The 14,250-nt window shown below is 39.6% G+C and overlaps 2 protein-coding genes and 1 long non-coding RNA gene across 4 annotated transcripts; 2 read left to right on the plus strand and 1 right to left on the minus strand.

The window, feature by feature from the left end:
• Positions 1–2,127: 2,127 nt before the first annotated feature.
• On the plus strand, positions 2,128–5,918 carry LOC122086418. Of its 2 annotated transcripts, XM_042655215.1 has the most exons (5): positions 2,128–2,583; positions 2,801–4,359; positions 4,444–5,071; positions 5,156–5,406; positions 5,536–5,918. In XM_042655215.1, exons 2-5 carry the CDS (start codon positions 4,144–4,146, stop codon positions 5,719–5,721), a joined length of 1,281 nt encoding a protein of 426 aa, XP_042511149.1. In that variant the 5' UTR covers positions 2,128–2,583; positions 2,801–4,143; the 3' UTR covers positions 5,722–5,918. The 2 variants fall into 2 exon arrangements, with proteins under 2 accessions (XP_042511149.1, XP_042511148.1); XM_042655214.1 differs by having other exon boundaries at positions 4,444–5,406.
• Positions 5,919–8,016: 2,098 nt separating this feature from the next.
• LOC122087519 (nascent polypeptide-associated complex subunit alpha-like protein 1) lies at positions 8,017–12,528 on the plus strand. The gene is made up of 4 exons (XM_042656676.1): positions 8,017–8,173; positions 10,809–10,893; positions 11,579–11,712; positions 11,804–12,528. The coding sequence occupies exons 1-4, from the start codon at positions 8,114–8,116 to the stop codon at positions 12,134–12,136; spliced, it is 612 nt and encodes a 203-aa protein (XP_042512610.1). The 5' UTR covers positions 8,017–8,113; the 3' UTR covers positions 12,137–12,528.
• Positions 12,529–13,590: 1,062 nt separating this feature from the next.
• On the minus strand, positions 13,591–14,250 carry LOC122085523. The gene is made up of 2 exons (XR_006142143.1): positions 14,112–14,250; positions 13,591–14,024 (listed from the first exon to the last, which is right to left on the minus strand). It is a non-coding gene; the product is annotated as an uncharacterized LOC122085523 (long non-coding RNA).

The following is a 14,250-nucleotide window of genomic DNA, read 5'->3' on the forward strand; positions in this document are numbered from 1 at the left end:
GGTTATGAGGAACAATGGGAGCCTGTTTTCTTGCGATGGATAGATATTGTCTGCAACAAATATATTTGCTTGATCATACTATTAAGATCTTCAATTTTGATCTTGCTGCTGCTAGTCTTCTTCCTGATTCAGATATCATTTTCAGCACTCTTAGTCCTCAAGCTTCAATCCCATCATCCTCGATATTACAATGGCATTAGGCATTAGCACGACCATTCATTCTGGCCATTGTCGTTGTCGTTGTGGTCATGGTTGGCTTCAGCAACCAGTTATTCAACCAAAATTTTGCATCTCCATCCATTATGCGCAGCCCGTCATAGTCTTTGCCAGAATTGCATACAGAAATCATATTGCTCTGACTTGCAACCTGATGTGCAACTGCCCTTGCTCTTCTAGTTCTTGCTCATACTGCATTTGACCTTGCTATATATCCTAATGTGTACCACTCATCAACTCACTGTAGTTAGGGCTAATCTCAAAATCAGTCCCCCCCACCTTTACCCCGCGAAAATGATCACCCAACGGTCCCTTGCAATATGTGTATTGAGACGAGTGTATGGACAGTAGGGATACGTGATGAGGGCATGTGTATAAACTTGGGTTATGTACGGTAGGGATGATATAAAAGGAAATGCTAACGCAAGGTGCAGCCTGCTTCTTATTCTGGGGACTAGAGGAAGATAGATGGTTGTAAAGAATTAATACAAACTGTATTGAAGCCAATGAGCTAGAAATTTTGCATGAAGACCAGTAGAAGTATACGGTGAGAAGGACTTGATTAAAAGGACAGGCCAACAGTGCATCTGTTGGGTGAAATTTGATTCCCTTCCCTAGAACCCTCCATGAGTACCAGAGACAACCCATCTCCAAATCTGGATCAACTATACTTGAGATTTCAAACTTCAACAAAATTGTAGCTGGGCCAATTAGTGTAGCGTGGGAGATCCCCACCCACACTGAGAACATAACACTCTCCCGTTATTAAATTTGAGGTTGAAGTTTGATACATGGTCAGTCCAGGCATTAGATAAGAAAGAGGAAGAAGGAAGTTGAGAAGAAACGGGTTGATGGGAGATCCGAGAGAGGAGGGGAAAGAGGGTCATAAAAAGCAAGGTCTCTCTCAGTCGTTGGATGTGAGATGGACATGTGTCGATTTATGGTAAAGAATTGGTAGATGAAGAATTGAAGATGAGTCAAATCCGTAACTTCATTCGTAAGAAGATAAAGGGAGAGGTAGTTGCGTTGGAGTGAGACTTGGTGGGTGTGGTGTGGGTATGGTCCAAATGGATATGGGATTGGTCCTTATGGAATGTAGAGTAAAGCTGAATAACATGAGTCCTCCTATGTAGGTTTGACTCGTCGGAATCACCAGATTTTTAACGAGGATGAGTCTAAGTGAGAAAACCTGGTTTTTCATCAATGATTTTATGAGAAAAGGTTGGGTATATCTCCCTTTTGCTGCTAGCTACTGGCCACTGTGTGTTCTCTCTCTTTATCCCCCTTTAAATGACCTCTTGCCCTTCCTAAATGATGCCCCATCCCTCATCTTATATTGCTGATTGAATCTAGGAAAAGGCTGGGCACATTGCTTGAGTGCTGCTAATGCCCATTATGTATATCTCTCTTTTGGTTTTGAAATGACTTCCCACCCATCTTATATAGGTGTCGAAACCTAGTTGGAATTGACAAAATCGAGCCAGATCAAATCAAAACTGATATGAACTTATAGGATTAGGTTGGGGTTTTGTGAGACTGAAATCAAATCGGACAGCATTGAAACCAACAAAACACCAAATCAAATTTAAAAATCGGACAAAAACTGATATAACCCAATAAGAATTAGATAGTAATATGCAATTCATATTAAAAAAAAGAAAAATTATCTTGTACCACCCTTATTTTTAAAATTTATCTAAGATACCACCCTAAAAAGTTAAATATAACATGTATACCCCCTTTTTTATAAAAATAAATTCTCTTAAATCCAATCCGTTAGCTCCCAAACGTCAAGTGATGATGTGTCATGTTTGTAATTTTTTAAATGACAAGTTTACCCTTCAAGGGTAAACTTATTAATTTACCCTCGTGATTAATAACCCATCTCATTTCCTATTCTCGTGTGTTGGTCTTGGTTTAGGGGAAGAGAAAAGCAGGTACCTTCCCACTCTCGGCTGCCTTTCTTCTTCTCCATGTCTGGCTGCTAGACGAAAACGCAGGCTTCGTCTCACCATTCTACTCGGTTGGTCTCGCCATTCTACTAGAAGCAATTCTCGATTAGGTGGTGAGATCATTCTACTTGGTTGGTCTCGCTCAGAAGCAATGACCGTCTCTTCGTTCTTCTTCTCCATCTCTGGCTGCTGGTCTTGGTGGAACAGAACAGGGAACGCAGTCTTCAGTCCCCCATTCTACTAATCAGTTGGTCTCTCTCTCTCAATTGAAGAAGGAATTCTCGATTAGGGCCTCAGCTCCCCAATGTTCCAAATTAGGGCTTCATCTTGATGATTGATCTATTATAATCAATTTGGGGATTCTACACTCGAATTAGGGATTCAGCTCCCACATTCGAATTAGGGCTTCATATCGGTAAGTTCCTTCAAAATCCTTGGAGTTCCATTTTATTGAGAATAAATGACTTTAGTTATGAACTATATATGATACTCCTCAGTGCATTCCCTGCAATGAAATTCTTGAGGCATAAATCTTAGGTTGAAATTTCAATCTTTCCCTGCATTTCCCTACATTCCATGCCCAGCCTGTGTTTGGATTTTATCATATGTTGTTTGTCCACTTTATTGAACAGGGTGTTGTTGATTAACCAATGGACAATCTGTTTCGAATACACTACATATACAATGGAAGACATGAAGAGGTTGTAGTGGATCCGGACTCTACTATCACTATATGTGTCTATGGCCTGACTGTAAGTAAGACCACAATGGATAATTACACCATCAATGGCTATGCTGGTAAAGTGATCCCCATATTGGACGTCAAAAGCAGGGGCCATCTCAATGACACTACAAGGGTCACTGACTGGAGTTCCAGGCCGAGTAAGCGTACTGTAAGAAGAGGTGGTGGTACAGGTACAGCTACAAGTAGTGCAACTGGATGTGGTTCTGGTGTTGCAAGGATAGAGAATTTGAGTGCCAGTAATGTTGGGGCAAGGTCAAAGTTTGGAGAAAATATATCAACTGTCAGTAGGAGTTTTGTATCTGCTGGAGGAAGTGGTACTTCCTCAAATGTTGTGAAGATGAGATAGTAACTCCTCATATCATTTCTGAGTCATCTGAAAGTGATAGTGATGGTGAATGTGAAGATGATAGTGACAAAGATTATGTTGAATCAGAAGATAGTCAATCTGACTATGATGAGGGTGGTGAAATGGATACTGATGAAGTGGATGTTGATGGTAATTCTCAACTTGAAGATAACAATTCTGATGATTCAGATGTGTCAGGGTACAACTCTGATGACTATCATGGCACACATGACAGAGAACATAATATTGATTCAGATTCAATAGTGAAGTTAGAAAAGGGAGATGTTTTCTATGATGTTGACCACTTTAGGGCCGTTTTGCATAATTATGTTATACAAGAAGGGTTTGAAATCTTGAGGACAAAAAATGAAAAAAACAAGATTTACTGTTCTGTGTACAGGTGATGGTTGCAGTTGGAGAATCCATGCATCTCTTACAAAAGATAAAGCAAATTTCAAGATCAAGTCAGTAGGTCCATCACATACATGCTCCAATCCCCCCACAAAAGATAGGAGCATTACATACAAGTGGATAGCAAGGAAACTGGGACCTATGCTTAAGGCAGAGCCAAACATGAGTGTCAAGATCATGAGAGCAGTATTGCACCAAAAGTATGGTTTTGAAGCACAGAGGTTACAATGCTACAGAGCTCGTAGTCTGGCAAGAGGGGAGGTTGCTGAATGCTATGACATGTCTTATGCAAAATTACCCAAGTATGGTTAGTTGTTAAGAAGGCATAACCCTGGTACTGTGTACAAACTGGTACTGTGTACAAACTGGTACCCTATGAGAGACATGACTTCACTAAAAACCCACAATTCAAGAGATTATTTGTGTGCCTTTAAGCTTGTAAGAATGGATTTTTGGATGGATGTAGACCCTTTATGGGTCTAGATGGATGTCATCTAAAGGGTAGATATGGTGGTGTACTGTTGTCTGCAATTGCAGTTGATGGGAACAATGGCATATATCCGATTGCCTTTAGTATTGTTGAAGTAGAGAACAAGGATAGTTGGACTTTTTTTTTACATTGTTTGGATGCTGCCTTGAGGCTGGATGACTGTGACATAGGGCTTACCTTCGGGTCTGACAAACAGAAGGTAAGATTCTTCAATTTATTGACTATTACTCTAGTATTAACTGGATTTCAATTATAATGATGGACATTTGTATGCTTTCTGTAGGGTCTTGCAGATGCTATATCCGGAATATTTCCAGGTGCACATCACAGAAACTGTTGCAGAAATTTGTACAGTAAATTTAAGGCATCCTTCCCAGGCTTGTTATTGAAGACCCAATTTTGGGTTGCATGTAAAGCATCCAAGGAGTTCATCTTCAACAAGACAATGGAAATTAAGGGGTTGAACAAGGCAGCTTACGATTGGTTGCTGAATAGCAATCATCCCTCAATGTGGTCTAGGCATGCATTTGATAAACGCGCGAAGAGTGATCATGTCACAAACAATATGACAGAGTCTTTCAACAACTGGATCAGAGAGCTGAGAAGTAAGCCTATCTTGACATTAGTTGATGAACTTAGATGTAAGTTAATGAGAAGGCTAGATAAAAGATACAAGAAAGCAGCAACTATGGAGGGCAGGGTAACTCCAAATATAAGGAAGAAATTGGACATGATCATAGATGAATCAGGATTTTGTAATGCAATTCCATTAGGGACAGAAGAGTTTGAGGTCATAGATGGGAGGTCCAGAATGGTTGTGCATCTAATGAACAAGACATGTTGTTGCAAGGAATGGGATGGAACAGGAATCCCTTGTAGACATGCTGCATCAGCCATCAAGTTCATAAGAGGTGATGTTGAATCCTATTGTGACCCATTTTACATTGTAGAAAAATATCGATTGTCACATAGAGAGATGATTCATCCTATTCCAGATTTGAAAAATGTGGACTACTTGAGTGATGCCAATGAAGTATGGCAGCATCCACCATTGAAGAGATTACCAGGTAGACCTAAAAAAAATAGGAAAAGAGAACCTGGTGAGGATGCACCTAGAGATCTTAGAAAGAAAAGTTATATGGTTCAGTGTGAGATATACAAAAGAAAATGGCATAATAAGAGGACTTGCGAGAGAGATGTAGATCAACAGGAGAAGCAACAATCTAGACCAAGAGGTGGTTTGAAGGTAAGGAATTTAAATACTTATTAAGGCCCAATTTCATGTTTTAATTTTGTTCACTTTAATTATTGTCTTATGGTTTGGATAGAAACTAATTCATGTGGATGTTTATGTATATGATTTCTTCATATGTAGAGGAAGAATTCTGATGTTGACCTAGGTGGAGATTCCAGTTTGGAGATGGTAACTAGATCACAAGCTACAACAACAGGAAGTCAATCTAGTGTTAAAGAAAGACAAAGGGAGAGAATGACTAAGAAAGCAACATTGATGGCAGCAAAGAGAGCTAGTAAGAAAGGAGATAGTGGAAGAAAAAATTAGGTGCTAATGTAATTTGTCATTTTTGGTGGTGGTGATACTTTGGACTGTAATATCATCATGGATGTGAAAGAATTTGTAGTTTTTAAGTCTTAGTGGGGCTTATTTGGAACCTATTTAATACTTTGTGTGGATATGTAAGAAAGTACTTGTCTTTTAAAGTCTTGGTGGAACAATGAGTTACCATCATTTTGTTTGAAGTTGGAATTATTGTCATATTCATGTGAATGGATTTTTTAGGTCTTGATGTGTGAAGGTGGACTTGTTGTGTCAGGATAGTTTGGGTGTGTTTTTTAGGTTCTTATGGATGAAGGTGGACCTATTGTTATGAGTTTGAATGGAAGTTGATAGGTTGTAATGTTATTTACAACCCCCCTCTTTTTTTCTTGAGATTTTATTGCCATTTGATAGGTAAGCTTTGAGTGGATTTGAAAGCATACACTTGAAAAATCATTAGATCCAAATAACCTCATTTCATTAAAAAGGATTTCATACAATTTTGTCATATTAGCTTATCCATACAATACACAACAATCACCATTGATAAAACTATTACAACATGACTCATAAAATTCAGGGTATTCTTCACACTGCGGATCTCTTCACTAAGTTTTTTGGACTCTTCCATCATTTGCTCCATTTGAACATTACCAACATCTACAATTGTTGGAGCAGTTTCTCTAATCACATTACATCCAGTTAGTGCATCTGCAGGTTCACACCAACTAAAAAATCCACAACCTTCTTCTGGGAACTCTGGGCAACAATAATATAGTTTGTTCGTATTCCAAACGGACTCAAAAATTCTCACTGATGCCATTTTTGACATTCATACCTTAAGTTCTAATATTTTAGAGGACCTAGGGAGTTGTTGGTGTCATTAACACTCCTTGATGATGACATATTTCACCTGCAAAAACAATTCCATTAGAGTAACAAAATTAAAGGTGGTATCTTAAATTGGGGAAAAACAAGAGAAGAACCTGATAATGGTATCTCAGATAATGAAATCCTAATTACATGGTAAGGGGTTAATATTGAGGATGTGAGAAAATGTGAAGGGCAATGGACTTCCTTCCAAGCCCTAAAACATTTAGTGCTATAGAGCTCAAGTACAAGAGGAAGGTGAACCTGGCACCCTCATGGTATCTCAAATAATAAACCTGGTAATGGTGCGCAGCAGAGAAGGAAAAATATGCTGCCCATATTTTCTTATTTTCTTTAATCTAAAATAAAAATCCAAAAATTTAATAGAGAGCTTTCAATACCACATTCGGCCACTGCTACTTCAACGTTGATGGTAGTGGTTGCTCTTCCCTAAACCCCTTTGGTTAATGGTTGCTCCTCCTTCGATGATCACACAATGATCCTCAAACTGCTGGCTGCTGCAATTGCTAGCCGTCAATGGTCGTCGCCTGCAATCGTTGGTCGTCGCCTGCAATTGCTTGCTGTCAATGGTTGGTTTCCTACAATCGCTGGCCGTCAAGTGTCGGACTCCTGGCCATCGCCTCTTTGAGAAGAAGCGAAGCAGGGGCTTCTTTCTAGGGTTCAATCAAAATCATCATACTTTATACTTTATTCGTATTTTGTTCAAGGGTCAAAAAGGGTCAAAAAGGTAAATTGCTTTTGTAAACTAACGATGTTAGACTTTAGGGGTGCATTTGCTATATTTGACTTTTGAGGGTGGTATCTCAGATAAATTTTAAACAAAGGGGTGGTACAAGATAATTTTCCTAAAAAAAATTAATTTTTTTCATACTATTGAATATATTTACATGGTAAACTCGAACCAAACTGAGATCGAATCAAAATTGATGCACCCTTATTGGTTCATGTATTGGTTTCACTAATTCTCACATCAAAACCGGCTAAACCAAACTGAAGCTAATTGAAAACGACCGATTGACACCCCTACTCTCCTGTATGATGCCCCATCCTATGCCTCAATTGATGCAGCTTGTGAACTTGTTGCACGCAGACAATGTGCCTATCTCTTTCTTATTATTTATACAATTTTTTTTGGTAGAGACTATGATTTACATAACAAATTTTTTTTTTTTTTTGATAAATATGATTTGCACAACCTTTTTTTTTTTGGTAATAATATGATTTACACAACCAATAACCCAAATGTTGAGGCGTCAAGGAAAATCTTACTAGTACTGGCTTCTTTTTTTCGAAGTTCCGGCCCTACCCCATCTAGCTGAAGTTCCAAATTACTCATCGTTGGGGTCATTTCTGGAAAACCAGAAATCCATTATCGTCATTTAAGACATCATCCCTACTATAAAACCCTTTCTTTCCATGGTTACACTCTCATACGACTGCTTTCGTTCGAGTTTGGGGTTTTTAGGGTTTTCGTCTCTCTCTCGTCTCAGAAGAGCCTCTCGACGCCATGACTGCGCAGACACAAGAGGAGCTTCTCGCCGCTCACCTCGAGCAGCAAAAGATCGATGTAAGCTTCTCTATATCTCTCAATCATATCGATCGATTCTTCTCGTTTGATTTCATCATTATGTAAATGGAAGTTCAACCTAGTATTACTTTCGTCCTGAGATTCCTTTTAGTCTTTTCATTTTTATCTTATAACCATCTATAACTCTGGTTTCTTCTTCGTTTCTTTTTTTATTTCCCCTTTTATTCGATAACTATGTATTTCTTCTGTATTGAACCAGTTGGGTCCTTTTGAGGTTTATTGGTAGAAGGGAACAAATGGTTTACTTTAATGATTTTAGGGTAAAACCCCCTCTGTAGTAGCATGTCTTCCGTGGATTTACTTGCTAAAGGTCAGATCTAAGTTCTAGTATAAGTATTGGAGTCAGAACATTGCTATGTGCCTTTTGAGCTTTGAATTCAATTCAGTATTTATTAGTGTCGGTAAAAGAAAGGCTAATGTTTTGGGTGAAGAGCTGATGCTTTATTCCTTAGAAATTTTCCTACATAATTTATTGGGTGGCGGTAGTTTTTCTCTGTGATGTTATGTGTCTTATCGTCCAAATTGGGATCTGTGTAGCTGGCGTTGGCTTCATGCTTGGTGAGTGTGTTGTTCCATTGCTAACCAGTTTGGAGCTTGTATATTTGTAAAAAAGAATCGTGAGTTCTTATTTGTAAAGTTTTACATTTCTTAGATTTGGTTTCAATGATGAGGAATTGGGTTAGACGCTGTAGAACTGATGGGTTCAATTGATTTGATTAAACAGTTGGCCAATGCGCTGAATATACCATGGTTATATGTATTGGTATCTTTATCAGTCTCGGTTTATACTAATTTGATACCAATACTGATCTAGCTGGAATTGGTTGGTATAGGGGGCATGATTTTAAAAATTATCCACTTTTTGGCTGATAAACTGTCGATACTGCTGTGTCATCCAATACAGTACTGATACAAGAACTATGGAATATACCAAGTGGCGTCATGGATAATTGTCTTCTTACTATGAATTTTCTGCGCTGAATGATCCTCTGTTCTAGCTGTTCATGAATTCTGACTATCCTCAATTTAAGAAAGCTGCTGCAAAGGAAGTGATATTGTTCCAAGAACTCTATTGCTGTTACTGGGAAGAAAGGGGTGTTTGATTCATTCCATTTTATTGCAGAGCAACATTTTTACTGATTCTCAATGGTAGATTGGCATGACCCCTCATGGAGCGGTCTCATTTACTTCTTGAAATGTCTTCCTTACATGGCCTGTGAAGTGATATTGTTCCAAGAACTCTATTGCTGTTACTGGGAAGAAAGGGGTGTTTGATTCATTCCCTTTTATTGCAGAGCAACATTTTTACTGATTCTCAAGGGTAGCTTGGCATGACCCCTCATGTTACTTCTTGAAATGTCTTCCTAACATGGCCTGTGGAGAATGTTTTAGAAAGGCATCAATGGTTGATATGATGATATTGAAAGTCAAAGGATGGCTTGCTGACTTGGTGTGTGTCACAGTAAACCAGATACCTGTGTTGTGTTGGGCTTGCCCCTTCTCTTCATTGGGAATCAATTATAGAAAACTTCCCATCTATTTCTCAGTTTTCTCAGAATTTTAACCCTTGCTTCTCAACCCTTTTTGAATGACAAAATGTTTACTTCCACCCCCTTTTTTTTTTGGGGGTGGTGAATGCATCACCATTAGCCATGTTTGTCCTGGCATGAAGGTGAGCCAAGGCATTGGCCATCGGCCGTTGATGTCTAGGTGAAGCTATGGTGCCCCAGGTGAGGCCTAGACCATCAATATTTTGTGGGTATGTTTTGATACTTCTTCTTCTTCTCCCTCCCGCTTTTTATTTTTTATGTTAGTCCTAGTAATTTCCTTTTCTCTCCCACTTCCTTTTTTACCCCTTGTTCTGGTCTATGCATATGACACTTGAGACGATCAGTTCCTGGGGCATCTAAGTCACCAATGTCCTAGTCAAGGTCTTGACAACTGTCATTCACATGGACTCTGCTTTTTTTTTTTCCCTTCATTTTGCAGATTCATTTGTTAATTTACATCATATGGCCTAGACATTACATCTGGGCTGCTGAGGGTTATGGCCTCGGGTCTGATCCTGACCTTACGCGCTTAATGTTAGTAATATGTAGTCAGATGTATGCATGTAATAGTTTGTAATTTACTTTGTTTTCGTATATCATAGTAACCATTTATTTTGTACGATCTTTGTAACTATATCTTTGTGTTACATAACAGTGATATGGAAGCATTGCATGATTAAGATGTTAAGAGGATCAATCCAACTTGGACTGGACTAGCCTTAATTTAGCTTGTCCCATTTGAGAAACAAAAAAATTGGCTGGTTTTCCCTGATATAAAGTTAGCCTAACCAACTAAGCTTGGTTACAGTTGAGGGATTATGTGCCAGGGTTGACGCAAAAACAGCCTAGCCACACCCCTGCTATTGTACCCTTGGTTCTATACCCTTTAGCTATGCCAGGGTTGACACAGACAGTGCCCAGTGTGGCTGTGGTCAAACTCCTATTGTTTCCTTGATTCTATACCCTTCTCTCTGTTAGTTGCTTGAGAATTCCAATGTTTTTATGCTTCTGTTGCCTATTTGATTGGATGCTGGTACTAAAATTTCAATTGATGTTTGTTGCAGCCTGATGAGCCCGTGGTTGAAGATGAAGATGATGAAGATGACGACGATGATGAAGATGATGACAAGGATGATGATGATGCTGAGGGTGAGTATGTCAAGGAAGTTAAGATTTGCATTTATTTTGCTGTAATTTTTTTGAACCTATTTTCTTTTATCAATGCATTATTTTCTTTTGCTGGATCATGAAAGGCATCTTAAGTTAAGAAAATTATTTTGACATCTTGGCTTGTATAACGTACCAAGTCATGAATAGCAATCAAATCATAAGAATGTACAACCGATGGGGAAAGGGTTGGTTGAATTTCATTTTTTTCGTTCGTGTGGGAATCTCATCTACCCTCTTAGCATTCGTGATCGTGTCATCGTAGGTGAGGTGATGCAAGGAGTGGTGCTGGGGACGGTGGTGGGAGATGAGGGGTTCAGAGTAGCCATGAGGCTTTCACAGTAAAATCCAGGAACCAGTGACAAAAGTGGGGGAAAGGAAATCAATGGGTGGTTCAGATTAATTTAATTCCAAATCTACGATTGCATCTGTGCTGCCACCATTCACCTAAAATTTGCTCTCCCATGGTTCATGTGATTATTCAGCATAGATTCTCCTGGGCTAGTAGGGGCCTACCTTGAAAATGTCAGATTCATCAATTTCAAAGGGCCTACTTCCAAAGCATCTTGCAGGCATCTCTTCACTGGATCAAAATTGTGTGTTGCCCTTTTGGTTTGGTTAATTTTCACATGCCTCTGCTTGATATTGTTTTAACTTGTTTTTGCAGGACAAGAAGATGGGGATGCAAGTGGTAGGTCAAAGCAGAGTAGAAGTGAGAAGAAGAGTCGCAAGGCAATGTTGAAGCTTGGAATGAAACCCATCCCCGGTGTTAGTCGTGTAACTGTCAAGAAGAGCAAGAATGTTCGTCTTTATACCTTTTTAATTTATTGTTGCTTGATATCAAATGCATGCTACTGTGGGTATTTACTGAAATAATTTCCATTCTTATCAGATATTATTTGTCATATCAAAACCAGATGTTTTCAAGAGCCCAACATCAGATACCTATGTAATATTTGGCGAGGCAAAGATAGAGGACTTGAGCTCACAACTTCAAACTCAAGCTGCAGAGCAATTCAAGGCACCTGATCTCAGTCACGTTATCTCCAAGCCAGAGTCTTCAGCCATGGCTCAGGAGGATGAAGAGGTGGATGAGACAGGAGTGGAGCCCAAGGACATTGAGTTGGTGATGACACAAGCAGGAGTTTCTAGGTCGAAAGCTGTGAAGGCTCTCAAGGCTTGTGAGGGTGACATTGTTTCTGCCATCATGGAGTTAACGAACTGAGAGTGGCTCTCCCTAAGACCTCTTCGGCTTGTGATGAGTAAACAGCTTTCTCTGTTTAAGTGTTTTTTTGAGGTTGCAGTGATTGTTGGAAAGTTTTATTTTATCTTCTTGAATCTCTCTCTCATTTCATCTGCATTAGTAACGAAACACACTAAAGCTCCTTTTCATGTAGTTGGTTTGATAAATTAGATTCATGAGACTTTCAGTGGAAAAAAAAAAAATTAGATTCATGAGACTGAAATTTCAATATTTCTTTTGGCCCAAATCAATTAAAGATTAGATGTTCAGGTCTATTGAGTGTGCTTTCTTAGGTTGCTTGTGAGCCGATAGGTCATTGTGCTGTTGACTAGTCTGTTTGGCCATGGGTGAGTAGTCTCAGCTATGTATTGGCCTGAAATGTGTTAATTGATTATGTGGATAGAAGAAAAGAAGGGGCTTATATAGTGCATGCCCCCCCCCCCCCCCCTCCCTCTCTCTCTCTTTCTTTTGCGGAGTTTGGGGAGCGTCATGTAGCATATGTGTAGATATATGTATACCCTTGCTTGCGGGGTCTCTTTCTAACCCGTGACTACTATGCATGGAATCAAGTATTGGCATCGGATCGGTTGGATTGGATTGGTATCGGCTGAGACTGATCCTGATACCTGACTGATCCTGGGATGGGTATTGGTATTGTCTTGGGTATTGGATATCGATTCGGATCGGCTGATCTGACCTGATCTGTTAAAAAAATATTTTTTAAAACTTAAACAAACGGAAAAGAGAGAGGGCGATTGCAGCGGTGGCTGACGGTTGCAGAGCCTGCGACGATTGCAGCCATCGATAGTTCTGGTGTTGCTGGATGGCCTCTCTAGCCCCTGGGCCCCTCTCCGTCTTCTCGTGGCATCTGGATGTCAATCTTTCTCAATACCTGTTCTCAATTTCCTAAAATGGGCCATGAATAAACCCAGTAGCAAGCCCATTCCTTCAACTAGAACTTGTTTCTCGTCTCTTACCTTTTTAAGGTTACCTTTGGAGGTGCGTTGAGTCCAATCACTCCTTCCGTTACACAGTGCAGTTTCTTCGACGCGTCTCACTCTTTGTCTTGGCATTGGCTTGAGTAGCTCGAGATCGCTATTTCAGGGTATGCTCTGCCGTGCAAACCCTGGAGTTTGAGTCCCATTTTTTATTCATATCTAATTAGGTATCAGCATGCCTCGATAAAGAGATCGACGTTACAAATTGGTCCAAGGTAGAGGGAGGATTGGGAGAAACACATGGAATATTTGTCTGATTAACAACTTCTAGTAGAGAGAATATTTTGCAGCATGTGGAGTTTTGGATTTTTATGGAATACTTTTCTCTTGCTATTGATGACTCTCTCGTCGGATTCATATTTTTCCTTTTTTCCTTTCTGTTTTTAATGGAATTGGTTGATTTTTCTTTCTTAAGAGTAAATATGCAAGATATTTCAATTGGATGAATAAAGAGTTCAATTGGATGAATAAAGATATGCAATTCTTTCAGTGACTGGCTCTCTTGCTCCATATCGAGAAGGAAACCCTGAATTCGACTATTCCTTTTTCTGGGCAATTTCTGCTTTTCTCTTTTAGATGGTCTCGAATCTCTCGATCTATAGAACAGATTATGGTGATCGACGACAATGAATTGCTCGGAAGAGAGGAGATTCTCTCCTCTCCCCTCCGGTGGTGCCTATTCCAAAATCGAGAGAAATCTCTGAGTGATAACAGCGAACTCTATCTAAAAATACCTCTCCTCAGGTAGTGCCGATTCCACATCTCCTCTTGCTCCTATCCATAATGCTCGCCTCCATCTCTACAGCCCCTTTCTCTGTTAACGTCGATCCAAGTCCCGAATTGAATGTCGGATATGTTTTCAGTTCTCACACCTGTGTAGTGGTTGCATGTGAGAATATAAAGAATACTAAGAGAAAGAGATTGAACAAAAAGGAATTAAGAAAAGAAATAAGACGTACAACGAGTTTGACTACATCGATGACAGGGAGGGAAGAGGGAAGAGGGAAGAGGGAAAAGGGAAGAGCAGAGATGCCGAGATTGAAGCAGTGAGTGAGGAGTTTCTTCGCCGCCTCTTTGTTTTCTGATCGGAGCTCTGGC

Source organism: Macadamia integrifolia, chromosome 8, assembly GCF_013358625.1.
Source record: "Macadamia integrifolia cultivar HAES 741 chromosome 8, SCU_Mint_v3, whole genome shotgun sequence".
Lineage (NCBI taxonomy): Eukaryota > Viridiplantae > Streptophyta > Magnoliopsida > Proteales > Proteaceae > Macadamia > Macadamia integrifolia.

What these genes read in the sequence shown, in the direction of transcription:
- LOC122086418 (XM_042655214.1), top strand. Translation starts at nt 4,144, where the DNA reads ATGGGTCTAGATGGATGTCATCTAAAGGGTAGATATGGTGGTGTACTG. An exon ending in TCGGGTCTGACAAACAGAAG is followed by an intron (nt 4,360 to 4,443) that starts GTAAGATTCTTC and finishes TGCTTTCTGTAG; the next exon opens with GGTCTTGCAGATGCTATATC. An exon ending in GACCAAGAGGTGGTTTGAAG is followed by an intron (nt 5,407 to 5,535) that starts GTAAGGAATTTA and finishes CTTCATATGTAG; the next exon opens with AGGAAGAATTCTGATGTTGA.
- LOC122087519 (XM_042656676.1), top strand. Translation starts at nt 8,114, where the DNA reads ATGACTGCGCAGACACAAGAGGAGCTTCTCGCCGCTCACCTCGAGCAG. An exon ending in TCGAGCAGCAAAAGATCGAT is followed by an intron (nt 8,174 to 10,808) that starts GTAAGCTTCTCT and finishes TGTTTGTTGCAG; the next exon opens with CCTGATGAGCCCGTGGTTGA. An exon ending in CTGTCAAGAAGAGCAAGAAT is followed by an intron (nt 11,713 to 11,803) that starts GTTCGTCTTTAT and finishes CATTCTTATCAG; the next exon opens with ATATTATTTGTCATATCAAA.